The following is a 27,531-nucleotide window of genomic DNA, read 5'->3' as shown; positions in this document are numbered from 1 at the left end:
CGTGGGCACTTGTCTCTGACCTTGTGCCATCCCACCCGCCAGGGGTTTGAAATTCAAGGAGCATCCTGCACGCCTTGGGCTGGCTGCGCTGCGGGGACGTTGCGGTGAACTTGTCCTGCGTGAGGGCCAAATGCAGCCCCATACCAGCAGCTGCAGCCTGATGAGGCTGAGCCTGGGATGGAGGCATCCGTGACGGTGACACCACTCGGGCCCGTGTTGCACTGATGCATCCAGAGGTCACCATGCTACTGTCCGGCCTGGGCTGCCCCGACTTTCCCAGGAGCCAGGGCTGAACTAAACACTGGGCTCCCGAGGCTATTTATGCAGTGTCATCCTAGAGCCAGAAGCAATTTAATCTGGGCTGTGCGCGGAGGGGCTGGCTGGGCCTGGTGCTACTTTAGAGATGATAGAAAAACAAATTACGGTGATGGTAGCACAGGCACCATTAATCAACCTCCTCGCAACTAGCAGTTCTGCAGTGTGAATAATTAATACTCGCTGTTAAGCGTGCTTTATGGGCTGCTTGGGGTTCAGGTGGGGCAGCAGCTGCGTGGGAGCAGGGCAGGACGCTGCGTGAGACGCCCAAGTTAACTGCGCAGTCGGTGATGCTCCCGGGGGTCCTGCTGATGCTCCCGGAGGGTCCTGCGAGCTCTCTGAGCATCTCCTGAGGGGCTACCAGGAGCTTAACCCCGCGCTGCCGGTCCCTGCGCCGGTGTCCCAGGGACCCGATCCACGCCGCCCTCGGGCCAAACTCGCTGCGGGCTTTGCCAACTGAACGCCGCAGCCCTGGAGCGGGCGCGAGGGTAGGACCGGCGCAGCGCGGAGGACGGAGGGAAGCTGGCAAGGATGGGGCGCGAGGGAGAGTCGAGCCACATGGCCTCTCGGTGGGAAGCTGGAAAGCAGGCGGCACGGATGTTGCTGCTGAGAGGCAATCTGTAGTCCCAGCAGCAAGGTTAAATACGGGTGTATTTGAGCTGGGTTCCCTCTAAAACGCAGGCGTGAGCCATGCGGTGGGTTCAGACCTCTGACGGACCCTGCGCGGATCCTGGCATGGCGTAAAAGGAGGCTGCTGGGGCTGCTTGGGCTGGTGACTCGTGGCTGAGTCGGTGAGGAGGTGTTTTGTGACCCACTAGGTCTGGTATCGATCGCGCAGCAGAGTAAGCGTCTTTAATGCTACTTTCACACCAGCGTTGCTCCGTCCGCAGAAGCGTCTCTCGCGAGAGAGGGGGATGAGCCCGCTCTCTGCAGCGTCTGCCTCCGAGCAGCCCGGCGGCGCTCAGGTGGGCTGCTTAGGTGGGCTGGCTCCTGGTGCCGGGGGCTCCCAGCCCAGGGTCCCGCGGCCGGGGCCAGGCTCGCGCGCCGGCACGGCTTCCCTGCTGCTCTGCGACCCCACGATCCCCCCTCCCTGCCAAATTCCAACTTGCAGCCCCCGGTGCAATAAATCTCAGCCTCCAACACCAGTTTGTTTTTTCCCTTTCTAAGACCCTGGGGGGCAGGTGGACTTTTTTTTTCCCCCACCGCCTCTGGCTCCATAAGTCATCGGTTGAAACCTCCTCCCTGAGAGCGCTTGATCCGGCAGGTACAGAGCAGTTTTGCTTCACGCTAAGAGATCTGGAAGAACAAGCGTGGGCTCTACCTGGAGCTACCGGCACCCTCCTTTCTGGAGGAATATCGAACTGGCTTTGAGTAGCGGCTGTCTTTTTCTGTAGTTAATTGCAATACTGCTGAGGGTTTCGGGTACCGGCTTCTCAGAGCTGTTTGCTCAGCCTGGCATTGTTCATGCCTGCTATTTTTAACGTGTTTTGTTCTCGTGCCGAGTTCTGCTTAGCTTAACTGCTTGTGAATTTTCTATTAAAACCCCTGCTAACTATCGTGCCGCAGCTGCGCTGCCAGCAGGAAAGTGCCTATGGTTTTTCAGGGGTGCGTGAACGCGAGCGACGGCTGCAAAGACCAAGAAAGCGGTGCGGGATTTACGTGGATTGTGAAAGAAAGCCGGGAAAACGGGGAAAAATGAGCAGAAACACGGAAACTGAGCTAGGTAAATATGGGGTACCGATCCAGCGTACCCATGAGCTAAGCCGCCCTCGGTGCTGGGGGGCTTTGTCTTGCTCACTGGCTAGAGCCAGCACAGCCTAATTGATAAACTAAGCTGGGTCAGCGTGTCTCCCAAATGCTCCTCAGAAACGATGCTTAATGCAAGCCAGTTGTGTCCCTGGGTGCCTTCCCTGGCAAGCTGAGCTAGCGTGGAGAAGAGGGGGCACGAGAGGCCTGGGGCCGTGGGCTTCTCCTCCGCTTGGTCCTCCCCGAGGCCGCTCGTCCCGGCCTCGTTGCTGCAGGTGCTGAGCTGCTTCCTGCGCAGCCTCTCGTGGGCCCCGTCAGGGAGCTCTGAGGTCTCCTTCCTCATCAAGAACGAGGCCTGAAGGTCTTCTCGTGTCTCGCTGGCTGCGTTGGTCCAGCCGGCTGGATTTTCTCTGGATTTTTGGCTTTTATTGAGCGGCTGGGGGCTCTCTAGAGAGCAACTGCGCCGCGTTTTCAACAGAGCGGGGGGAAAAAAGGAAGGTCTCGTGCTCGTTTCGGAAGCTGCAGCGGGGTAGATGCTAACGTACCTCCTCCAGGCTTGCGGGCGCGCTGAGGTTGGTCCGCGTTCCCCCAGCCTTCCCCTCTCCTGCCGCCGCAGCCCTTCCTCGTGGGCGCCCGTCCTCGTCCCACGTCAGGAGCCGCGTCCTGCCGCCCGCTGTAGCGGGGCCGCCCGGGTCTTGGCGAAACGTCCGTGTCCTGCTGCGGGGACGCGGAGAGCCGAAGCCTGAGCAGATGCTTCCTCGGAAGGAGTCCGCGTTCCCCAGCGAGAGCTTCCCTGCTCCTCCTGCTGCTCCATCCTGCAGTTTTCCCTGTGTGCAGATGTTGTGACAGGGGTTGGGGGGGGGGGAAATCGTGCTTTTCTTTTTTTTGTGCTAATATTTATACTCTCCCAACCTCCTCTTCCCTTCCTTCCGGAGATGTATTTAGGAAGCACCTCAGGAAGGGGTCAGGGAGCTGAGGTCTGGGGCAGCGATGAGCACGGACAAGCCAACCCCGTGTCCTCGAGGGTTTGGTGAGCAAGACTGGAAAATAGCGGCGGGGAGGGGGAAGATGATCTCTGCTCCGGAGATCAGCTCTGCTGCCCTCAGCGTGACCGCGGAGATGCCTTCTTGCTTGCAGACCTGTCACCTGGGCAGGGGTGATTTAGGGGAAAGTGAGGTTTATCCAAGCTATGCACCTTGCTGGGAGCTGCATCCCGCCGTCGGGGGAATCGCGTGACTTTGCATCTGCCCCCGCTTCCCCTCTGAGCATCTCTTCTCCCACGGTGCCGCTTTCATTGTCGCGGAGGCCCTGCGCACCCTCCTCGCTGGCCTGCCTCTCGCGGCCGAAGCGGCGCCTGTTTTAGCCAAGGGCGCTGTGAACGCATCAATCGGAAACGAGCACGTGCGCGAGGAGCTGGAGGGGGAAACCCATAAATTAATATTGCTAAGATGCAGAAAACCCAAGCAAACGAGCCAAAGCTGAGATGAAGGCTGTGCCAGGGTCAGAACAAATCCCCGCGCTCCGCAGCGGACCGCGGTTAAAGCCGCTGCTTGCTCTGTGCCTCGGTTTCCCCACCTGCAGAACGGGGCTTGTGCATAAACTCTCCAGCGTCTCCAGGAAGGGCTGCGATGTGTTTGCCTGGGCCTTAGCCCAGGGCCTCGCATTGGGCAGCTACCTGAATTTTTCCTTTCTGGATGGGAAGAAATGCATTTATTTTCATTTATTTTCAGTCTCTCTATTTTTTTCCTCTCTCTCCAAAACCACACGCACCTCCTATGCTCGTTCTCCCCGCCTTCTCCTGCTTGCTCCTCAGCAAGGAGACTAGCAAGCTCTTCAGCATGGTTGCCCTTTGCGCGATGTTTATCCCCGGGGCGGCCAGCACCCCGTGGCTGGGTGGCAATCCCGTAATCGGCACGCGTTGGTTGGGCGCCTCACCCTGCGCTCACCTCGCCGCCTGCCAGCCCCGTCCCAGCGTCTCCGTCTCCGCTGGAGTGAGACGGCCGGCGGGGAGACAAAGGAGAGGGCTTAGGACGAACAAGCCCCTCATTAAAGAGTTTGGAGCCAAAGACACATGTCGGAGGGGATTTGCAGCAAGGGTTTTGAAAAGCCCTGGGGGGCGAGGAAGGGGGTAGGTGCTAGGCGGGCGAAGCGGCTTTAACCCCTTGCGGTGGGAAGGACGGGCAGCGGGTTTGCTCCGAACGGTTTGAAACCCGCTGCGGTGTTGACCGGGTGTTAACCCCTTGGGAGATGGGAGCGGTTTAATAAAACCCGCTCCCTGGCTTTGGAGGGCACGCGAGCGGAGGTGAGGCGCGTGGCAAGCCCGACCTGTCCGAGTGGCTTGTGGCAAGTCAGCTGCAGTGATTTGAGCTCTGGGCTGGGCGGATGATGCCGCGCGGAGCCCGGTGGGCGCAGTGCGGGGCACGGGGAGCGTGGCGTGGGGGGCTTCGGCGCCTGCTGGCTCTTCCCCTGCGCGGTTGGGGTCGTGCCCAGAAGTGCCGCGGCTCTGTGCTGTGGCCGGAGGGTCGCTCAGGGCTCTCCTTGCTGCGTTTTGTAGCCTGTCGGAGGGCTGCTCACAAATTCTGGCCCGCTACCGTGCGGTTGGCACTGTAGGTTTGGTGATTTTCACGCTCAGCAGCAGTTTCCCCGCGCCCCAGGGACCTGCTCTGCCTCTTTGGTGGCCTGCAGACGAGAACCGTGGCTGCGGCCCAGCCGCTGGCCGGATGTCGGAGCGGGAAGAGCGAGCAGTGCCAGCGAACCGCGGGGTCTGCAGCCAGCCCGACGCCTGCGGGGTGAGGAGCAGCTCTTCGCTCGGCCCCGGCTTGGTGCGGGCAGGCACGTTTATCCTGTTGGGTTTAGGAGCCACCTTGGGAGGCTCAACCAGCTGCGGGAGACGTGAGCTTGGAGTCCTGCGCCTGCGCGGGTGCTGGCTGAGCCTCTGGCCGGCCTTGCTGGGAAGCCGTCCTCCCCCAGGTTATTGTCCCCGCTTTCGGCGCGGCGGGGGGAGGCTGACGGAAAATCCTTGCGCCTCCTCGACTTGCAAATGAAGGCAGCTTCGGTCAGGTTTTCATTAGCACCTCATCTGGCTGCGCTGCTGGCGGATGCCGGGGAGCATCCCCGCGTCCAGCCGGGGTGCTGGGGGCCGTCGGGGCCGGAGCTGCTGGCCAGGGCTGCGGCGGCAGAGCCCGGCGTCCCTCTGTGCTCCGGGGAGGTCTCGGGGGGAGCGGGCCGTAGCCCGGTGTGAGCACCTGTGCGGCAGAGGTGAGCCGGGTGGCACGGGCTCCTGGGGGTTTCTCACCCGGGGGTGTTTTGTGTCTGGTGCAAACGGGCTGGGAAAAATCCCCTCTTGCAATGAGGATTTGTAACAGCTCCAAGGCCCCTCTGGTTTGGGAATTTGTTTGTTCCCTTCCTCCCGCCCCAGCTGCCGTGTGAGTGAGGAGGGGCGAGCGGAGGGGCTGGCTCGCCCCAGCGTGGTGCTGACAGCAGCGTCCGGAAGAGCCCAGCCTGCTGCTCCTCGTCGCGGCTCCATCTGCCAGCGGAGGCGCCCGCCTTCGAGATGCGGCCGCCATAGGGCTGAGCTGAGGACGCCCGCGCTCGTGTCGCTTGTGGCCGGCGCCAGCCCGCTGGCTGCTAGCGGCGCCCCGGCGGCCGCTGAGCCTGTTGCGTTTGATGCCGTCGGTGCGCGCCGCCCTGGCAGGGGGCACGGTGCAGGCGTGGGTGCGGGGCTAAACCGGAGCAGCTGGGAGGAGAAACGTGCTGGCTCGCGCGGGCTGTGACTAACTCGGGCACGGTCCTGTCCCCCCCCGCTTCCATGGATGAAAAACAGCAGCTTGCAGCTCTGCTGTGTCTTATCACATCAGCTGGTGCGAATTAATGAGCGGGAGCTGGGGGGAGCCGTGCATCTCCTCCGTTTGCCCGGCGTTAGGCTGCGATCCCAATTCCTGCAGAGTCCTTAAATTGCAAAAATGCCCGGTGCAGCTAGAAGGGGGGGCAGAGGGGTCCGGGTGGACCGGCAGGAGCGGGAAGGGCCCGAATCGCCAGCAAATCCGCTCTCCGTGGGGCCTGGCCGGAGAAGCCCGGAGCAGCCGGCCGTGCCGCCGGCCCCGACGTCTCTTCCGCTCGCTCCCAGCAGGTCCCGGAGTCCCCCGCCGGGGAGCAGGAGGTGGCCCGCGTGCCGGAGGCTGGCCAGCGGCACGTGGCCCGCGAGGGGATGGAGGCCGTCACCGTCACCCTGCACGGCGCCAGCAACCTGCCGGCCACTCGGGAGGGCCGGGCGCCGCGGCCCTACGTCATCGTGTGAGTACCCGCTCGCGGAGGGACGGGAGATGGGAGCGTCTCGGGCTGGGATAGGACCTCGGTGCGGGCAGAGGAGCCGAGACCCCTCGCCAATGGGATGCGAGGTCTAAAACAGCACCGGGGAGCCCAGAGGACGGGACGCTTTGCATTACCGGAGCGCTGGGAAGAAAGAATTGGTAATATTGAAAGTATAAAGTGATGTCAAAGGATCCACAGGGTAACGCTGCCTGGGTCTGGAGATGATCTCATAATAAATAAAAGAGCGTTTTAATAAATAAAACAGGATGCTGGGGTAAGGAGAAGTTGGCTCCTCGTGCATTATGCATGTGCCAGGGGACTCAATTAGCCGGCCGTGCTTTGGTCTGTGCTAAGAGGGAGGACGCTCTTTGCTAGCGCTGGTGCCTAGGTGGGATCCCACAGCCCTGCCAGGGGGCAGAGCAAATTCGGCACCGCCTGGCGAGGAGGGGGCGCGTAGCTCTCGACGCCTGGCTCTGCGCAGCTGGTTTTGCCACCGCGTTGCCGAATGCGTCCCCCTCCCTCGGGCTGCTCGGAGCTGCGCAGCCAGGAGCCAGGCAGGCGCACGGGTGGCTGGCGAGAGGCAAGCGGGCCAGAGCCCCGGCCCATCGCCTGGGGAAGGACCAAGGTGATGTCAGCTGGCCTGATGCCTCCTCAAAACCCATCTGCAGCACTCTGCGAGCGTGCAAAGCAAACTGTTGCTTGCTGGGCATCTTCCATGCTAGAAACCCCAACCTGTGGGGCAGGCGGCTGGATGCCGGTTTTTAGTGCGGTTGCTCGCAGTTCAACGTGGCTGTCTGGATCGGGGAAAGCGGCAGATGCTGCTTGCCGAGCGACGGGCTTTCCTCAGCTGTTGCTGACTGGCATCTGCAGGCCGCCAGGAGCTGGCTGGCGCGTGGGATGGAGGGTTTGGCGGGCCCACGCGTCTGCCTTGGCTCTCGTGGGAGAGGGGATGCCGTCGCTTACGGGGACGAGGCGTGCGGTGGGCTCGCAGCTGCCAAACCACTGGTGGTCTCAGCCCATCGAGCAAAGGCTTGTCCCTTTGCGCCTTGGAGAGCGGGTCTAGCCTCCCCTTGCTGAGGTCCTCCTCTGCTCCAGCCTGGACCTGAGGGATCCCCAACGGGGACGCGCGCTGCTCCGGAGATGTGGGAATGACCAGGAGAGCTGCAGTGGGCTGGTGGGACACGTGCCTGGCTGGGAGTATCTATGCACCGCATGTCCATCCACTTGGATGGAAAACTCTGCTCCGCTGCCCATCTCCAGCATGGCCCTGCCAACGGCACCCGTTGCCCGCGGAGGCGGTAGCTGAGCTCATGCCCTTCCGATGCCCCTTCGCCGCTTTTCTGCCCGCCGAAGCACGAACCGAGGGCCTGCTCTCGCCCCCGACAGCCCACATAGCTCCACCACAGGAGTTGTCTCCATTTCCATAAAGCAATTATACCCGGCTAATCTCAGGAGATTTAAACATCAATATCCTAAACGATAGCACGAGGGTGGCGTGTGATTGTTGCGTCTTTCTCTGCATCCTGATGCCTCTCCATCAGCGGGTTGCCACGGGAACGGGAGATCGCGGGCGGGAGCGATGGAGAGGAGGGGACGGGGCCCTCCAGCCCCACTGGCATTAAGGATGCAGGACACATGATGGGCCTTTTAGTAACCATAGTGAGGGCGTCAAGGCAGAAGGGAATCGCTTATTATTTTGCGGGGCGCTGGCTTTTTAAGGAGAGTAGCATGTTGCAGTTCAAAGGTGGGCCTCTGAGCAGCGAACATGATGGCTCTGAAGGAGAAGAGAGTGGTGGATGTGCTGGTGGGGCCCTGGGGTTAACCTTTCCCAGTGAAGCAGCCCGGGACCATCCCAGCCACGGGCCAAGAGAGCTGAGCCAGCCCGAACGCAAGCTGGATGGGTAGTGCTAGCCTTCAAGAGTAGCTGTTGCTGATCTGCAGATGGGTCAAATGCTGATCCTCTGTGCTAGCTGTCTGTTGTCCCATGCTCCTTGCAGAAAGGTGCATCATGGCCTCTCGCCAGGCCTTTGGCTGCCTGCCCAAAGTTGCTGCTGACCTCGGTCTCCACCACATAGTTGGCAGGGGCCTCTCTTTTTGGTGGGACAGTCGTGCATGGGCATTTGTGCCCAAGGACATTGGAAATGTCACAAAATCCATTGTGGGAGGAGTGTAAAACCACTCCATTGTCCCCTATGGGAAACCTCCACAGGGTCTGCCGTGCAGCAGGGTGGAGGCATCTTTGCTGCAAGCAGAGCTAGAAACGCAGCTAGACCTGCTGTGCTGAGCTACCAAGCAACTCGCTCTCAGAGCGCCTTTAAAGTGCCGTTATTTCAGCCGGCTGTGACCAAGCACCAGCATGTTTCTCCCTCCCCGTCCCCCAAAATAAACTCACCCTCACAGCCTCTTACATAGCCTAGTCCAGGGGCCCTGGCAGCGACTCAGCTGCGAGGGGAAGGCTGTCCCATGGGTCCGCTTCTCTTTTGCTGAATACTGTGGAAACCTCCCCCAATTCCTGCTTGCAGGAGCACCCATGGCTTTGCCGAAGTGCGTCGGCTTCATACTCTGCTGGGCTCTGCTCCGTTTTCACAGCAGGGAAGGGCCGAGCGTGCGGCTCTTCTTTCCACTCCCTAGCACGCACGTGTACGCAGATAAATTGCTCCTGGGGTAATGCAGGAATGACCTTGGCATGCCGGAGCCAGGTGTGTTTGCAATTAATGGCACAATGCAGCCCGACTTGGAAGGCGCCCCTCCATTAAGGAGGGAGGTGAGCGCAGGGTGAAAGTACCTCTCATGTCTTGGTTTCTGCACTTCAGCACAGAGAGAAAAAGAACTCAAGGTCTCCGCTGAATGCGCCATTGTGCTTCCAGCTTGGAGGACGGCGCTCGAGGGGCTCTGCTATCTCCTGGCCCCGTGAGTTGGCCAAGGCAGCAGTGTGGTTTGTGGCGTGATGGAGTCAGGGTGCTGGGATGCTCTGCCCTGGGGTAGGGAGCCAAGGGATTATGGCATTCCCACAAGCTTTGAGTCCCAGGAGAGCTGCAGGGCGGGGGGAGGTGGTGGGAGATGCTTTTTCCACTTTGCATTGTATCAGAAATCACCCTTATGCCTGTGCCATCAGAAGGGCCAGAAGTGTATCTAGTTGCTTAAATTACACGGGGGCCTGCAGGGCTCAGCACCAGATGTGTAAGGTTGTATAAGGGAGGTCAGCATTGCCCGTGCCTCGCAGACCACCTCGCTGAGGCAGGTTCTGGAAAGCATGGCGCGTCGCGTCTCATTTTTCTGCTCTGCAAACAATGTGCCTGAACCGCCACGTTGCCTCTGCTGGAATGTTATCCCTCAGCAAAACCTTCTCCCCGCTTAGAGATAATACCTTGGAGCGCTGAATAAATATTGACGAGAGCTGGGCCTCGTGCACCTTGTGGAGCACTTGCAAGCGGAGGATGCTTTCAAGCCCTTTGTTGCCTACCCCGGGTGCCTTGCTCAGCAGGGTTGCGGAGCGATGCTATCACGTGCGAGCCTGAGCACTGTAGCTTAGATACTGCGTATAATAACTACCCGAGGGCGTCTGTCTCTAGCTTTCATCGCCAACCTGCAACGTAGGGTGGCCGGTTAATCCTGCCGCATGGCAGAGCGAAGCGACTTCCCCGGGAGAAGATGGGAAGAGCTGCGGTGAGGATGTGAACGGTGCTCTGCTCGTGTCCTGGCTAATACCCCCTTGTAGCACTTAAATTTTTATTTCCAGCTGTTTCTCCATGCTGGTGGTAGAGCCAATGCTGCTCTTACCTGCAGCTGGCAAGACCCCCATGCTGTTATTCATGTACAATGAGATCTGAGGATTTCTGCCCTTTCCCACTTAGGCTCTCTGTGTTGCCCATGCCTCTGGCTGATATTTAATCTGAGGACCACCTCTTTGGTGTGTCCCAAGCGTTCCCTGCCGAAGGCACGGCTTCCTACCGTCATGACTCTGCATAGTGACTCTTTGCTTGCAGGTGGCTCTTTGCAGATGCACTGCTCCCTAGAAGAGCTGGAGATGGAGAAGGAGTCTCCTTGCCCTGCCATAACGATTTTGATGCTGCAGGAGCTGGCTGCTCCAACCCACGGAGTAAGGAGGGGACATCAAAATATCTCTGTTCTTCCCCTTTCCTGCCCACTCCCAGCCCACTGATTTGATTTTGAAGCACATCCCCATGTGTTGTACTGTTGTTTTTTTCCCCCACTTCACAGCTGCTTTTGAACGCTCTCTCATCCTTAGGCAAGTCTATAATGAAGGGGGCCCTGAGCAGCCTGTTCTCCCCGTCCTCCTCCCACCCCCCAGCCCAGGTCTGGCTGCATTCGGACTCTGAGCACGTTGCTCATGGAGCAATCCCCCACAGAGCTCATTACTGGAGAGCTGATTTTTCCCCCAGAATGGTGCAAGCACATTGCTAATTCCTACCTGCCAGACCCAGCCAACGTGGCTTTATCTCCTGTGGACCACTGCCGCAGGTGGGCTTTGCGGAGAGCATCTGGTTCACTGGGGAAGAGTGTACTTGAGGGCACTCGGGAGAAGGTAGAGGAGCACATCAGGGCACGACGTCCCCTGTGACAAGAGGGCAGCTGCGGCCTGGATGAGCCCAGCAAGCAGGAGAGACGTGCTCCTTCATCCATTATTGATGTGCTGGCCAAACACGCTCTGCAGTGGCGATGAAGGAGAGGAGCGAGAGGAAAGACTGGGATTAGAGGGGGCACACAGTGAGGCCGCATGCCTTATCCTGCAGGCAGAACTGGCTGTGGCCAATTATGCCCAAAAGGAGGAGCAGGGCTACGGCAGCCTTGCCCTTGGCATGGTGGGAAGAAGCCATGGACTCCATTAAACTGATCTCTGCAGCGGTGAGGGGGGGGTGGAGGAGAGTGATCGAACTGCTTGGAAGGAGCGCGGTCATTAAATTTTCATCAGCCGATAGCTTTGAGGAAGGTGTGTGGAAATGGGAAAGGATTGCAAGGGAGAGGTGGAAGGGGGTCGGTGCAGAGCCGTGGCTGAGAGCTGTTTGGGGATGTCTCAAGGACAGACCCTGGTCTGTCTTGTAGGAGTAACCATCCCCCCATCTGGCTCATACTGCTAGGAAGAGTTGGCTCAGTCCCAGCACTGCTGTGCACTACCTGGAGCTCTAGCTAGAGCTAGGAAGGCTTTTATTTCCTCCTCTCCACCAGAGGAGGAGGCTCTGGCTTCCAGGTTGGAGAGAGCTCAGCCTGCTGTGTGCTGCGGCCGCTCTGGTGTGCGGTGCTGTGAGCATGTGCCCGTTCTTATTATTTCTTGGGATCTTGAAGCAAAACTGGTGCAAAATGTGAAAGAGGAGAAGGGATGCAGAGTTTGTGATGGCTCTTCTGGATGGATTTGCTTCTATAGATCACGGGGTATTTCCACACTTCCAAAACTACTTTTTGTCCAGGTTGCAAACAGGGGGTTATTTGAATTGGTTTCCATTTCCAAATGAGAGCAGGGTTCCTACCTGGGTGTTTCTCTGGTGACTGGCACTGTTCTCATCATGACTCCTCAGAAGTCAGAAAGCATCTATGCTCTGCTCTTGTGATGCTCCAGTAACTTTTCTCTAAGAGCCATGCTGGCTGTGCTCCAGCAGATGCTTTCCTAGAGGAGCCAGCACTGGACACTTTATCATCTTTATGTCCAGAGCCACTGTTTTGCAGAGCTGATGTACGTGCCATGTTTGCCTGATGCCACATGACGTTCTCCCATTGCCTTGTGATCGGGGATGGAGGGGGCTTGAGGGCGCCATACGTCACCAGGCAGTGGGACTAAATCGTGGTCTCGGGGGCTCCCAAGATGCATCAAGCATCTCACTAAGCAGCAGAGCCCCCAGAAGGATTGTCTAGCCTCTGAACCCGTGCCTGCCTGTGTCCTGAGGAGCGTGCTTTGAGCATGCAGGGCTTGGAGCTGCTGGTCTGGGACAGACCGGAGAGCTCAGGAGGAGGGTGTCAGCTGTGGGCAGAGCTGAGCTATCTACGCTCATGTGGGCCTATTTCTTGCGTGGGTCCATTCAGACTCCTTGAATGAAGTGATCCCACTACTTACATCAGTTTTGAGTCAAATGGTCCGGACTGACCTCCCTCTTTGGAGAGGTGCCTAGTAGAAGACTCTCAGAGCTTTCTGAGCTTTTTTGGAGAGGTTTTAGCCCATCTCCTTACCTCAGTTTCTCTGCTGGCTGATGCTGCCTAGAAGATGGGGCTGAGGCCACCACGTGCAAGCTGTGTTGCTGCTGCTTGAACCTGGAGATGGGTTGGTGCAGCACCAGCTGCTCTTTTTCATCTTTCTCATGAGTACGTGTGTTTAAAACACAACACTCATTGTGTTTTAAATGAGTGAGAGGAATGACCTAAACCAACCCTGATGGTGATGACCCTGTGCGGTGCCTGCCAAAGTCCAGCCGGTGGCACATCAGACATAAACAGCACAAATGAATAATTACACGGGGCGGCGACCACTAACTCTGCAGTAATTATTGCTCAGGCTTGTTATGTGCCTGAGTTTAACGATGGCAGTCGTTAACATTCAATCTTCTCTCTGCTTTCCCAGCAGCCTCCTCCTTGTCCCTTCATCAATACTGCTGGCTAATTAGCCTCCGGAGTATGAACTAGCCTTTAGGATGAAAGGGGCCGCGCAGGAAGCAAGGCAGGATTAGACAGAGGGGGAAGGATGAGTGGGATGCTGGTCCAGAGAGGGGATGAGAAGAGACACGAGGCAGGACCTGGGCCCGGGGCTGGTATGGGATCAGCTTCCCACCCCTGCAGGGAACCTCTGTAACCTGGGCTGCATCCCTGAACCCAGGTCTGAGGGCTTGGAGCCTGGGGCTGCCGATGTTTGCTGCCGTTTGTCCCAGACCCGCAGAAGGAAAGGAAAATCTGTCTTCTCGCAGTATTTCTAACCCGTTCAGGAAAGCGCATGCTTCTCGGAGGAAATTTGCAATTAATAGAAAATCAATTTACATCCCCTGCCGCTGCCCCACAAGCTTCCTGAGAAATTCCAGCAGGCCATGGGTAGAATATGCTCTGCTTATTTCCGTGCTTGTTTTTGCAAACACAAAATCACCAGAAATCTGGAGATGGTCTAGAAAGGAGAACGATTAGGCTTTTTGTGGTATAGCTGCCTGTAGTAAAGGCAGAGTCGTTTTTTATTTCATGTCTTTTGCCGCAGCTAAATCTGATAGCGAGCAACTGCGTGCCCAGCTCTGGTCCAACACCAGGCCAGCTTTGTGCTGGGGAACCGTCCCGTCGCAGGCAAGCCCGGAGTAAGCAGTTGTGGGATGACAGCCAGAAGCTGCCATCTCTATGCTTGGCTTGAATTTCTGCTTCTGGCTTCTCCCTTGAGCGGTTTCCAGCTGTTCCTTATGGAGGGAAGCAGGTAGGGGGCTGAGGACGCGGAGTTGGGAAACCCCCTGCCGCGTGCGGGGCCCCGGCGGGCTGCTGCGGGGCACGGGGGCCAACGGAGGTGCTCGCCTCCCGCGAAGGCAGCTTGGTGCCAGGGCAGAGGGGCGCCAGGGTCTGCCTCTCCCAGTGCCCCGGGGGTTAGGGCCGCGCGTCCCGGTTGCTCCGGGTTCGGCGTTTCCTTCGGCCCAGCCGGGTCGGCTGTTGGCGTCTGCCGCGGTTTGCCAGAGCGCGCGACGGCTCACGGCGACGGCGGGAGAGCGTAGGTCCTAGGCCAGCGTCCGTCCGGTTTGATAGACGGGTTGGAGTCCCAGCGGTAGTAGCTCCCCATGGGTTTCGCTCAGGCAGACAGCGGGTGGTCCGTGTCCCCACGAGGACACCCACGTGCAGCTGCGAGACATGGGTCCATGCAACACAGCATTCTTCTACTCATCAAATCACCTCGCTTGCCACCTTTTTCCTCCTAGTAAGCCCAGCGGAGATGAGCAGCAGCAGGAGGTGCGGGTGACCCGTGCGTCCTCAGAGCCCACCCACTCGCCCACCTGGGAGGAAGAGGTGACGGTGGAAATCAATGCCAAAGACGTCGGCTGGGAAGGTGAGACCTGCGGAGGACTGTGGGGAGACGAAGACGGTGGACTGGGAGGAGCTGGGCTCGTCTCCTCGGAGGTTTGCTTTGGTGTGACGTGAGTTTTGGGGACCCCATGCTCCAGACAACCCCGGGCAGCACCCAAGTGTTGGGCGACTCCAGCAGGGACAAGGTGTGCTCCAAGCCCCGTGCAGCTGTGGCTAGGACAGCTGCCATGTCGGAGAAGGGGCAGGAGGAAAGCGCACCCCAGATGTAGAGTTGCAGGATTATGGAGTTGGGGTGATGCTGAGCTCTGTACGTCCTCTGAAGCATCCTGTGGGAAATGGCATGAGAGGAGATGCCGGATCCAGAGGGATCCGGTGATGTGTGATGAGCTCTGGTCTTGAAGGCCTGCTAGACAGTGGCTTTGCCCCTCCTGCAGCTCTGTGCCCCCACCCCAGCTCTTTCCCTGCTGCCATCCCAAGCCAGGCACCTTGTGTCTGGCTCTCCCCCTCTGCATATTCTTCCTCGGTCAAAGCCGACCTGTTGCTTTCGCCGCTGCAGCAGTGGTTGGGCCCCGTGTCTTGCTGCTATTGCTCCTGCGCAGGGCTCCTAGGTCTGTGATTGTAATAACACTCACAGCATTAGCGGCTGGGATTCGATTATAATCAGATGCTTGCAAAATGGACTGTGGGAGCCAACCTGAAAGTCGTGCCTAATCTCATCAGGCCCTGGCCCAAATGAAACTGAGGAGCTTTTGATGTACTTGGCTGTACCTGCCTTGCGCTGTACCAGGAGAGACGGAGGGGAGCAGAGAGGCCCGCTGGGACCTCCAGCCCGGCAGCCTCTGAACATCGGCACCTCCTGACTTGCCTGCTCCAGAGCACCGTCACGGGCAGATGTGGCCCGTTGCGCAGGGTTTTAACCCTCTTTTTGCCCCTGTGCGGTGCAGCATAACGGCCTCCCTCCACAAGGAGAGCAAGCTGGGGTAGCGCGCCGGTCTCTGCCCGGCCGTGGCCAGGGCCTCGACCCGTTCACGGGCTCCCGGGTGGCTGCAGCCTCTGCTCTCCCCTAAGCTCTTCCTTAGATATTTGCTCTGTGGCAGGATCCTGGGATTGATGCTGCCCCACGGAGCCGTTTCAGCCCCCGTGGTCACATCGCTGGTGGCTCTCTCCATGGGTTAAGGCCAGAGTGGGCTGGGCAGGGAGAGATGCTGGGCTGGAGCCCTGGCCTTGCGCGGTAGAGGCTGACGCCGTGCCTAGGTGCTCGCCCAGCGGTTGGACTGCAGCGGAGCAGGCGGTCACGGTGAGGAGACGGCGGGCCCCGCTGACAGAAGGGTCCTCCTGGTTTTTGCTTGTCGTGCTAACAATAGCATCTCCGTGATTAGAGATTTTTAGCAGCCAGCTCTGCACCGAAAGGAGCTGTCGTGCCCTGGGGCAGCTCTTGGATTTGTTCTTGCCCTTTCCTTTCTTTTCTATACCTGGGTGTTTGGTTGTCCCCCAACCCCAGAAGCAAGGAATACTTGTTTTCATCAGCCTCTCTGCAGTCGCGAAGCTCGTGGAGTTGCCGAGGGTGATCTATCATCTCCGGGTAGCAGAGAAGACCCTCATCTGCGATGTGACCCCAGCGCGTTTTCCCCTCGCTCTTTCCTCTTTCCGCAACCCGGAGAAAAACAAAATCTACATATAAATTAAACTCTTGCTGAAAAGCATGCGTCACCCACGCGAAAAGGCCAGCAGCGGGCGCAGCGTGGAAAAGCAAGGAGCAGGGGTAGACCGGGACGCGTTCGGTCCGGCGCTTGGCCGCTGCTGCGCCTTGGCGAAGTCCTGTAGGTGCACGATGAGTTTGGGGACGTGCTCCCGGGCGCTGCTGGATCTCCCAGCTTCACGCGTGCGTTTGAGCGTCTCGTTGCCTCGGCAAGTTGGCCAAGCAGGAGTTAAGTCTTCTGTCTCTCCAGTCAGTCATTAAGCTGGGGGAAGGGAAGAGGAGGCCTTGACGGCAGCATAAAGAGAGGGCGGCGTGCCTTCCATCAGCTCCCCTCGCCACAAAAGGCTCAGGCTTGCGATTGTCGACGGCGCGGGCTGAGCCGTGCCCCAAAACCGGAGCTAAATTGCCTGTTTGCGTTAAAGCAAGGGAAGAAATAGAGATGTGAGGGAGGCCAAGGAAAGAGGCTTGGCGTCAGCGCACGGGCGCGCGTCCTTGCCGCCGCGGCGGGTCTGTCGAGCCGGCGTTGCTGTGGGGACGTGGCCGTGCCGAGGGGGACCGGGCCACGGGTGAGGACGGCTTCCAGCCGGCGGGTGTCACGTCCTCTGCTTCGAGTGGCTTGGGGACAAAAGGAGCCCTGGGAGGGGCCACAAAGCTGGGGGGAGCGAGGCATGTTTCTAGCCTGCAGACCGACCCGCGGTTGGAAGCGTATCCTCCTCGGCGCGCCTCCGAGCTGTCGATGGGCGCCGCGGGCTCTCGCCGCGCTGCCCTCCCGCGGGCGCTTCGCTCGAGCGAGGGACGCGAGCTGCTGTTTCCAGGCTGGTTTTTGCAGGAAGCCTGGAAGGATCCCGAGACTGCAGATGTCTGCAGGTAGCCCAGCCTCGTATCAGGCCGGGAAGCGTGTCACCCCCATGTCGCGCTTCGGGTCCCGGCGGGTGCTCTTGCAGGAAGGAAGTGATGCAGAAGTGCACGCGGACAGCTGGACGGGGCTCTCTTTTGCTTCCCCTTGGACTGTGTCAGGGACAGGGAGGCAGATTAGATGGATCCGTGGCCAGTCCTGGCTTCTTAGAAACCTAAGCTACGCTGGTGCCAGTTGTTCAAGGGCTTCGCCTTCAGCCCCTTGGAGACGTCTGGGGTCTGAACGCGGTTGCTTCTCGAGATGCATGTGCGTGCCTGCGCATACATGTATATTTAAACTCGTGAAGGGTCACATCCTTTGTGGCCAGCGCTGGGCATCGCAAGCCTGAGCGGGATCAGAGCAGCAGGGGAGCGGGCAGCTGCCGGCAGCGGCAGACGGCCCGTCTTCCCTACGGGGATGGAGGCGATTGGGGATTTCCGCTTGCCGTGAGCGGGGACCGCCAGGCGAAAGGGTCTGCGAGCCCGGAGGGGAGGGCAGAAGGGATGTGAGGTGTCCCCTAACCCAAGGGAGTAGGGGAGGAGAGTTGTCTCGGGTGGCTCGAGCGACGCTCACATCGCCTCTGCCCCTTCTTCTAGACCGTCCCCGAACCTCCCTCGCCTGCCCGACTGCCCCGGCCTCCCACCGGCTCCCGCTTGGGGCCGCGCTGACGGCTGCTCTCTCCTTCCAGCGCTGACCCTCACCGTTGCAGACCAAGGCACCAAAGAGGCGCTGGCGATCTACAGGCTCCCGGTGCGGCACCTGCAGCCCTTCCACCACTATCACTGCCGCCTGGCGCTGGTACGTGCTGCCCGGCGCGCGCCCGCGGGACGCCGGCCGCTGCGAGGGGCGCCCCGGGGCAGCGCGGCGGTGCCTCGGGGCCCCTCTAGCTCTAACTCTGGGCAGGCGCGGGCAGAGGGCACGGGCGCAGCGCCCGGCACGGGATCCCCGCCGCCCCGCGCTCGACCGCGTAGACGCGTCTTGCCTCGTCTTCCGCTGCTTGCTCGATGTTGCACCGCGGCTCCTTTCCCGCGCCGAGGAAGCAGTGCTTGCGCCCGCTGGTTTTTTTAACTCCCGGTTTATTAGCGACGAGCTTGCGTTACGGGGGGCCCTTGGGGAGGCGTCAGTCGGACGCCGCTTTAATTCTTTACCGGCGCGGCGCCATCCGTTTGTTCGCCGGCGCCGGCTCTCGTGTGCCCGTCCGCCCCGCTTTGTGCGCCCCTTGGTCCGAAGGAGAGGCGGGGGCCGCAGCGAGAGCAGCTCGTCCCTTGGGCTGAGCCTGGGATCGGTCCGCAGGCTTCGAGCTGTTGAGTTTTGCCCCGTCGCCCGGTAGGTCGGCCCTTAGCTGAGACCTGGCAAACTCGCTGAGCGCTCGCCAAGAACCAGCTCCCTTGCCCTGGCTGGCAGAAACGAGTTTCCTCCTTTCCCCCTCCTCTGCGCGGAGGTTGGGGGCGATTAAATATTTAAATGCAGAAGCAGGAGGATTTATTATATTGATCTTTCTGGGAAGGCTCCGGGGGACAGTGAGCTTTAATTATCAGTTGCTGCTTTATCGTTGGTTATGGCAGCTCTGGGCCGCGGCGGATCAGCCCTGGCTGTTTATGTACCCGGTGCCTCGAGTTTTATCGCCTGACCCTCCTTCCTCCCTGCGGTTTTGTCTCCTCCGCAAGCAGCCGAGGCAGAAGGACCCGGTGGGGACGAGCCTGTATGTCACCGTGGTCCGCAAAGGCAGCGTCATCCCCCGCTCTGAAGGCATGGACTACGCGGCCTTGGAGGTAAAGGGCTGAGCCGAGGCGACTGCCCCCAGCCGGCGCCGGGAGTGGGGATGGCGTGGCTGAGGACGGGGCGAAACTCGTTGCAGGCGTGGCTGCTTGCGCTCACCTCCCGCCCCTCCGCTTCCCCCCCGCCCCAGGTCTTGCTGCAGGGGATGACGGCCCCGCTGGCCGGCCCGCGGGGCGCCCTCGTCGCCGTCGCCAGCATCGTCACCAACGTCCGGGCGTACGAGTGAGTGAGGGCGGCGGGGCGCGAGCCAGCTTTGGGCTGGGCGGGCTCGCGCCCCGTGGGACGCGGCTGCCTTGGGAAGGGCAGCGAGGGCAGGGGCCGCTCTGCGCTCCTGGCGCGGGAAGGGCACCAAGAGCAAATTGGCCCTGAAGGGTCCCTTGGTCCTGGAGGCAACAGGTTGCGTGGCTGCAAGTGGATAAACGCGGTGGCGGGGGGCGGGTGGTTAACGGGGCGCCCCCAGGTTTTCAGCGTAGGTGGCTGCAGCCTGGTCTTGCACCGGGCTCAATCCAAAGCGTCCCAAGCGCAGAGCGAGCCTCGAGCTGGGATTCGTCTCCCGCTGACCGAAACGCAGCTCTTTCGCCTCACCTGGCCGCCGGGCTGCCCTGGGAGCCGGATGCCCGCGGGTTGCGTCGCAGCCTTGTGGGCTGCGGCTCGAGCAGCGCCTCTGCCCTTGGGACCCTCTGCAACCCCCCCCTCACCCCCGACTCTTCCTCCTCTTCCTCGTTCAGAGAGGGCATGGCGAAGCGGCCCGCTGCCCGGCCCGGCGTCGCCCTGACCACCGTCACCTTCCCGGAGCCGTCCGCAGCAGACTTCAGCCTTGGCCACGCCGCCGACCGGGGCTGCCCGCAGGTAAGAGCCCGGCACGCCGGCGAGGAGGAGGAGGAGGAGGAAGAGGCAGGCAGCAGGGTCCCCCTTCGGATGCAGCGTGCAGGAAAAAAGCTTTAGGGGCGAACGCTGCTGCAAGCCTCGACGAAGCCGTCTCCATCCATCCTTCCCAGACCCGAGCGCAGACACACGCCAGCGGGGGGGAAAGCGCGGGAACTCGCCGCGCATCTTTGTCCTCCTGCCTCGTATTCCTCCGGCTCGAGCGCTCCCTCTCGACGGCGGAGGCCGCGTCCTTCCCGGTTTCCGCGCCGCTCGAGCAGCCCCGGGAGAGACGGCAACGCAAATCTTCCAAATAGCTGTTGCCAGGGAAACGTACGCTTTTAGGAAGGCGATACGCCATGGGCAGGTTTTGGGGGGGGGCTTTTGTTTGCTCGGCTCGCCCAAAATTGGCTGGGAGGGAGAAGCGCGGTGCGGGAAGGATGCTCCGGGAAGGATGCTGCGCGCCACGGCAGCGGGTCCCCCTCGCTCCGCAGGCAGCTGCGAAGCGCTCGTGGAGGTGCCGCCCCTCCGATAACGGCAACTCGCTCCCTTCGCCTGCTCAAAGTGCCAGCAGAAAGCATTGCAAGGGCGGGTTTTTGTCTGCTCGCCTGCCCCGAAAGGGTGGATGGTGCTGGTCCTGAGCAGGCCCTCGCAATAGGTTGGAGAGCGCCCGCAGACGGGACCCGCGTTTCCGGCTCGGTCCTGTCCCTCGCGCTTTTTCCCGTCAAATTGTTCCCGTCTGGGACCGTAATGAGGAGCAAACGCTCTGTATCGACGCGTTCAGGGCGACTATAAATAAAATATTACGTAGGGGAGGCCGGCCAAACGCCAACGCGCCCGCTAGGCTCTGGAGCGTCGTAAAAATCAGCAGCGCGTTTCATTCAGTACAATAATCGCTGTTTCGTTGTGTCCCCCCCCCGCCGCCGCCTCCCTCCGTCGTTCGAGCTGTGCTGGCGCAGGTGAGCGGTGGGTGGGTGTTGGGGACGCGGGGCAGCTCGGCAGCCTGCCGGGCTCTGTCCCCTCCGGCCCGAGCGAACGCCCCCCACCCCTTCCTCCTCCTCCTCCTCCTCGCCGGTGCCCACGCGTCTCCGTTCGCCTGCGCGGCTTCGCCGAGGAGGCGGTCGGGGTCTTCACCCGGCTGGCAGGCACGTGCCCCCCGGGTGACGACGTGCCTCTGCTCGCCGGCTGGGCTGAAGGTGCCTGCGGGGGCCCAGGGACCCTTGCTAAAGGGTCACGGTGGCAATCGGGGTCTATTAAGCTGTCCCCTGCCTCAGTTTCCCCATCTGTAGGCTGGGCATATTTGCTATTCCTTCCAGGGCTGGAGGAACTCGGTGACCTGGGGAAGGTGTCCAGGCACTCAGGACCCCCCCGAAGATGCCTCCCTGGGGTTATTCACCGAGGTTCACTCCCCAATTTTGGTTTTAAAACCGCTTCCCAGCCGCGGCCTGGCCTGCTTGGTGCCTGGGTGCTTTGAGGGGGCCGGGGACCTGCTGGGCAGGGTCGAGGGACCCGGGGTGCTAGCCGCAACCGCGGATCCCTCCCCTGCAGCTGGATGAGGACCAAGACGGTCCTGGTGGGACCCGGTGGTTGCCGCATGGTGCTAGTGGGTGGCTCCAAATAGACGGCCAGCTGAGACCTGTCAAACTCATTGTGCTTGTGAGCTATGGAAAATTCCTCATAGAGGAAGGAGCTGGATGAATCCCCGGGCACCACCGGGGGCTTCGAGGAGCCGTGGCTTTAGCTGGAATAGGCTGGTCCCAGTCTGGCGCCGCTGCCGCGTTGGGGCCTGCTCGTCCCGACGGGAGGCAGGCGAGGACGAGGCAGCTGCTCCGCGCCGCCGCTGACCTGCCGGCGGGATGCGCGTGGCTGCCAGGGATGCTCGGGGGCTGCGGCGCCCGGGCCGAGGGCTGGATCCTCTCCAGCAGAAGCCAGGCTTGGTGAGGACTCCCACCACCGCGCTCCCGGCCCCTTCCCTTGCTCTGAGCTGCCCCTTCGCTCCTGCGCCGGGCGCAATTCCCGCGGCGGCTCCCGGCGCTGCCGCCAGGCTGCCCGGAGCCGGATGCTCCCGTCCTGCCACCCGTGATAGCCGGGAGCTGTCGCCCTGTGCACGAGCCCCTTCCTCTCCGCTGGTCCCGAGCCCGCTCCCTTCTCGCCGCTCGCCCGGCAGCCGGGGCCTCGGGGCGGGAGCCGCCGCGCCGCTTCCAGAGCTTAGGGCTTCACCCACCCTTGCAGGGCTTAACCGGCTCCGCTGGCCTCTCGCGCGCCCTTTCCGGAGCCGCGAAGTCCAGCTTGGCAGCTGCGAGGAGAAGACGCCTCCCAGGTGACCTCTGTAGGCTTGGCCACCTCGGGCTCCCCGCTCGCACCCACGGCTCTGCCTTTGAAATTGGTCTTTATCCTGGAGGCGCGCGCGCGGCCGCCCTTCTGCCGGGCCGCTGAGCCTAGCCCGCGAGGCTGAAGGCTGCTCCCTCCTCCTCCTCCCTTCCCCTCCGCTCCCTTTGTTGTCCTTCTCCAAGGTGGCCCTCGGCAGAGGCCGCCGTTGTGGCGGGACGTCGGGCCGAATCAGCGCAGCGGCTCTGACGGCCGCGGCGGCGGGGAGGCGCCTTGCCAGCGGAGCGCATCCGGGAGCTGAGTTTGGGGTTCTCAGCTGCCGTCGCCTCCGCCCAGCCCTGGCAGGAAACGGAGCTGCCCGCGCTCGAGGCCTCCGGCAGCCCGGCTCAGGCTCACCGGTACGCTCGCGGGGTCGAGCCAGCGACAGCGCCGCCCCGGCCCAACGTCGCCTGCAAGCGCCGGCGGTTAAATTGTGCCCGTGCGCTTAGACTTTGCCTCCTTCATTGAGTTTAGGAACGGCACCTGCTCGCGGCGTCTCGTTATACAGGTCAACGCCGAGAGAAGTAGCCGGAGGCGGCACGCGATGCTTTTTAGGAGAGCTCCACGTCCTCCAAATTGTGGTTTTGGAGGCGGGTGCGATAGCTGCGTGGGCTGGCCGGCGGGTTCAGCGGGGCGGCTGCCAGCGCTGGAGGAGGCGAGGAGCAGGGGGAGGGCGAAGGAGGCTGCAGGCGCGTTGGCTCGGGCTGCCCCTGCTCTACCCCGAGCCGGGCAACGGGGCGGCTTGCGCGGGGGCCGCCCGGGCGACGCGCTCGCCCGGCCGCGGGCACCGTGGCACCTGAGCGTGCAGGAGGGCTTCCAGGCACCGATGGGGCCTGGCGGGCTCCCTGCGCTTGGAACAGAGCTGCTCGAATCCCAGCTGAAGCTGGAGAGCCCCGGGGTGAAATCCTGCGTCGGAGGGCTAGTCCGGTGCTGAGCCAGGATTAACAGCTCCATCCGACCTAGCACAGGCTGCACAACCGTTTGCCCATCTTTGCGCTTGATGCTACCTCTTACACCCATGCCGCGGAGGTGTTTTCCGGATCTGAAGTCCCCCACCTCCATGCCACCTTGCTATTAGAGACTGGGCGGCTTGTTAACCCGCCGGAGCGGGTCTCCGAGCAGCGCAGAGCACATCAGCGTCCCAAACCGGAGCCGAGAGAGACCCGCGCCTGCTCCTTCCACCCTGGGGAGAAGCGGGAATGTGCCGACGCGGAAAAGCCGATCTGCATGTTGTCCCCGCTGGGCAACGCCGGCTGAGCAGTGGGTAATGGAATAACAGCTTTAAAAAGGGCTGCCGTCAATAATTTCCTGACGCCGGGAACCCTGTGTTAATGGTGACCTTCGGAGAGCTGGCACGCTCCGCGGCGCGGGCCCGAAAGGCAGGGGCGCAGCTGCTCGCGCTGATGGACCGCTGCCATTTGAAACGCCGGCGGGCGGCTCCAGGGATAAACCCGTCGCCCACTTAAGCAGCCTTTCAGGGATCACGTTGTCAACAAAAGCACTCGGCGAGCCTGACCTCCGGCACTCTCAAAAGGCCAAGATATCTAAAAAGCGCCTTCCTTCGGCTAAGCCCCAGCCGAGGAAAGGCGCCGCGCCAAGGGCGAGCAAAGGCTGCCCTGCCTTGCCACAAAAACCATCCCTCTCGAGTGAGGCTCTGGGCGAGCCACGCAAAGGCGATTTGCAGGCTGAGCGGTGCAAGCGGTGACTGCGCGGGGCAGGAGACCGCGAGCTCGGCGGCGGGCCGCTGGCAAACCGGGCTCGCCTCCTGTCCGCCCGCGCCGCCCAGAGCTTGGAGCGGGCAGCGTTTCCGCCGCAGGTAGTCACGGGCCCTGGGGACGCGCAAGTCTTTCCCCGTCCAGGAGGACGGGAAGCGAAGCGGGCGCAGCCGGCGTTTGCCGCCGAGCCCGGCTGCAAAGAAGAGCCGAGCGCTTGGTCCGGAGCCAGCGCTCGTCACGGAGAGCCCAGCAGCACGCGTCTGCGGCGAGCGGGCCGTCGGGAGACGTCTCGCGCGGTGCCAGGCGCCGGGCCGCGGCGCGAGCCCGGGGAAGAAGCAGCAACGCGGGCGCGTTGGAGCGGGACGGCTCGGCCGCAGGCGGGAGGGTCGCCCGTCTGCCCGCTCGGCTCCTGCCCGCGCTCGCCCCGGCGCCTTTGAAGCTTGCCAGCGTCCCAGCACGCTGGCCGTGCCAGTGTTTGTGTGCAGCCGTGGCATGGGCACGTGCACGGTGCAGGGGGTCAGGACCACCTAGGCGAGTCTCTGGATGACGTGGGAAAAGCCCGGTCCATCAGTTGAGCGCTGGTGATGGGGCTTTTAAGCATGGGGTCCCCGGGGCGTGTGTCGCTTTGCTCCTTGGCTCAGAGCGGGGAAGGCTCCGGCAGGGATGATCTGGCGAAAGAAGCAGTCGAGCTGCAAGGCCCAGTAAGATCCAGCTCAAGCATGTGGGATCTAGGGTTGCTTTTGAGCAGGTGCTGCTCTCCTCTTCCCCCGTCTCTCCCCTCGCTCGTAGCTGTCTCATCGTTCCTCCATCTGGAGGAGACGTCCCTGGAGGTTGCTTTTTCCCTTGTCTCCAAAGATGACCCACCCGGCTGGACCCCCGGAGAAGCCGACCTGGAATACCTCCTTCCTCTTCCAAGGCAGAGACGGGGCCACCATCTTCTCGGAAGACGCCGCCTTGGCCATTGAGTATTATCCATACAAAGCCAGTGAGTCTGGGCCTGGGGGGTCCAGCCAGGGACTCTCCTGCCCGGGGCCGGCTGGGCTGGCGATGCCCCGCAGGCAGCAGTGGCCGAGCCCCGGCCCCGGTGAGGGGGTGATGTGCACCGCGGCAGGGGGGTCCCCAGGAGAGAGGCGCTGGGGACAGCCGCTGGGTCCCTCCGCTCTGGGTGCCGCCGAGCGAGGGGGTCCCGGGGGTGGGCGAGACATGTGCCGGCTGGTTTTACAGCCGGGCGCTCGCATCCCTTCCAGTGTCGGATGCGGAGAGCGCGCTCGGTCCCCTGGGCTACTCGGTGCTGCCGCTCACCCCCGGCGTTTACCGGCGGCTGGTGGCTGGCGGCAGCCGGAGCGGGCTGCGCGTGGACAGCCTCCCCGTGCAGGTCAGCGGCCGGGGGCGCGTTGGCCTGGGCAGAGGGGCTAGAGGGTGCGCTGAGGGCTGCGGTGGGTGGGCTCCGAGCTGCAGCCGCGCGTCCGGCCCCGGGACGACGGCGTGCGGCCCATGCCGTCCCGAGAGGTTCGCGCTGACCCTCTTCCGCCTTCGTTCGCCTCCGCAGGGCACCGAGCTGAAGACCACGTCCGGGGCCGCCCCGGCCGTTGGGCTCTGCCTGCAGCTCGTCAGATCGCAGGTGAGGCGCTGGGCAGGGTGAACGCAGAGCCGAGGAGGGATTTCCCGCAGCGGGGCGAGCTCCGCTCTGCCCCGGAGGGTGCTGGACGGGTCGGGTTTGCGGCGCGAGGAGGTGGCCCCGTGCTGCCGTGAGCGCCACCCATCTAGTCGCTGCGGTTGTGAGCCAGCCCCGAGCCCTTCCCTCCGCCCGCCCCACCTGCAAAAAAAAAAAAAAAAAAAAAGATAAAATAAAATACTGTCCGTAAAGTTAATCTGGGACAGGTCTGGATGCTCTGCTGGTGATTTCATTGCTGCCTGCCCCTGGGGAGCGGCGCTCCGGGCCGGGGCCGGCTGGTGGGGTACTTTGGAGTGATTGCCCAGGGGGGTCAGCGAAAAGGGGGTTGCGTGTGATGAATTATTCACGTGGGTGTCACTAAGTGCAGAATTAATCCTTTCGCTTCCAGCTGGCTGCTGCACTAAATTATCACTCGCAGTCATGCGGGAAAATGCTGCGGAATTCATTTAGCTGATTATTGTTTTGATCTGGGCGCTGTGATTTTTTTTTTGTTCCCCCCTCCCCTCTTCCCCAACCTCTCCCTTTTCGCCGCTCTCCCCCCTCCCCGTAGGCCCACCAAGCCCTGCCGCCTTCACTCTAGGCCAGAGCTAGAAAGGAAACAAAAAGCAGGGCCGCCAGACCCGGCCTCGGGCTCGGCGTCTTCTCGGAGAAGCCAGCGCGGACGAACGCGGGATGGACGCGAACGAATGGCCGCGTCGCTCCCGGGGCAGAAGGGAGGCAGGGAGGGGGCAGCAGCCCATCTCGCCTCGCCGGGGCTGTCCTTTCTTGGCAGGAAATAAAGGGGTTTGGGGAGAAGATGCCGAAGGCCGCAGGGCTGCCCGGTGGCTGCGCGGCTAGGCAGCCGGGGCGATCCCCGCCGAGCCGCTCGTCTCCGCCGCCGGCAGCCCCAGGCTTCACAAGCAGCCCGAAAACTCGGTGTCCGGTTACGCGGCTTAATCCTGAACAGCGGATCCAGTGGATCCCAATCCTGTCCGGGCTGATGTGGCTTCCTGAAGAAGAGGAGCCCATACCGTGCCGAATGCAGGAGCCTAGGCAGGACCCTTTGGCACAGCAGGAAGGGGCCGAACGAGCGCCAAGAAGCAGCCGAGTCAATGCGGGACCTGTATTGACGCGGAGAGGCAGCGCGAGGGCCAACCTTCTCCGAAAGGTTCAAAGAGCCGCAGCATCGCCGGCCGTCTTCCCCCTCCAGCAGCAGCTACCCACCGTTCTGCAGCTCTCCCCGGCCAGATGGCGAAAGAGAAGAGACTCGCTAAGTGATTTTTTTTTTTGCTGCTCTTGTTTCTCCCATCTCTCTTTTTTTTTTTTTTAATGTAGAAAACCGAAAATTTCTAACCTAGATTAGCTGGGCTTTTTTTAAACAGCCAACAGCTAAATAAACCCCGGGCCATCTGCGTTCCAGAAACCACTCGGCGGCGGGCGTAAATCACGGCGGCGGCTCGGCGGCGGCGACGCGAATCTAGCAGAATGCCTAACCGGGTCCCGGGTGCTCGCGGGGGCCGCTCTTCGGCTGCCCGCACTGACGCAGCTGCGTTCAGCTCATGCACTCAGCCGTAAGCCTTTCTAGGAATAAAAGTGCTTCCCAAGCTATAGGACTCCTCCCGCAGTACTCCCGCGGGCTCTCAAAAATCTTTCTGGCTGCCCTGCTGCTGCGCCGGTGATGGCCAAGGAGGAGGAGGTTTGGATGGCGGCTGCTTTTAAAGGCCAAGAGCCGCCGGCACGGGAGCTGAGCGCAGGGGAGACGCGTTATCCGGCGGGAAGTGCCGAAACGGCAGCGCTGAGTTTCCTCCCCGGCTCGGCTAAAGAAGCCGAGATCGCTGGATTTGTCGCAAAGCCGAACGCTCGGGCTGGTTTTATTTTCTGCCTTCCTGTAACGCTCTCTTTGGAGCGCGTCGCAGAGCGGAAGGCTTTGATCGCGTCGCGCTAAAACAGACAAAGAAATCAAAGACTTGGGGCGAAACGCTTGCGTTTTAGCCCGTCGACGTCTGCTGGTGAAAGGCTGTTTCGGTGGGGGGGGGGGGGGGGGAAAAAAAAAAAAAACCTTCTGCCAACTCGATTGCGCGTCGGGACCGGTATGCAAACACCAGGGGCTCTCCCGAACCGCCGTCCTCCGAAGAGGCGGCGACGCGAGCCGCCGGTCCTTCCCCCGGCGCCGTTACGGGAGATGTCTGTAGCCCAC

At 61.7% G+C, this 27,531-nt stretch overlaps 1 protein-coding gene across 14 annotated transcripts in view; it reads left to right on the top strand.

Moving 5' to 3' along the window:
- Positions 1-27,531, top strand: part of CCDC33 (coiled-coil domain containing 33) — a 53,382-nt gene that overhangs the window by 10,539 nt on the left and 15,312 nt on the right. For 2 of the 14 annotated variants that reach the window (XM_068958475.1, XM_068958476.1), the window contains exons 2-10: positions 6,188-6,354; positions 14,256-14,383; positions 17,644-17,753; positions 18,623-18,727; positions 18,865-18,956; positions 19,463-19,583; positions 24,470-24,665; positions 24,928-25,055; positions 25,230-25,301. In XM_068958475.1, coding sequence (XP_068814576.1) covers positions 6,269-6,354; positions 14,256-14,383; positions 17,644-17,753; positions 18,623-18,727; positions 18,865-18,956; positions 19,463-19,583; positions 24,470-24,665; positions 24,928-25,055; positions 25,230-25,301 — 1,038 coding nt within the window. In that variant the 5' untranslated portion in view covers positions 6,188-6,268. Of the gene's footprint in view, positions 1-1,008; positions 1,158-2,007; positions 2,039-5,629; positions 6,355-14,255; positions 14,384-17,643; positions 17,754-18,622; positions 18,728-18,864; positions 18,957-19,462; positions 19,584-24,469; positions 24,666-24,927; positions 25,056-25,229; positions 25,302-27,531 lie in introns of those variants that run through there. The other 12 variants (XM_068958471.1, XM_068958473.1, XM_068958472.1 and 9 more) reach the window with 12 other exon arrangements.

The sequence above is a fragment of the Struthio camelus genome, chromosome 12, assembly GCF_040807025.1.
Source record: "Struthio camelus isolate bStrCam1 chromosome 12, bStrCam1.hap1, whole genome shotgun sequence".
Lineage (NCBI taxonomy): Eukaryota > Metazoa > Chordata > Aves > Struthioniformes > Struthionidae > Struthio > Struthio camelus.
This window is presented reverse-complemented; position numbering and strand designations above follow the sequence as displayed.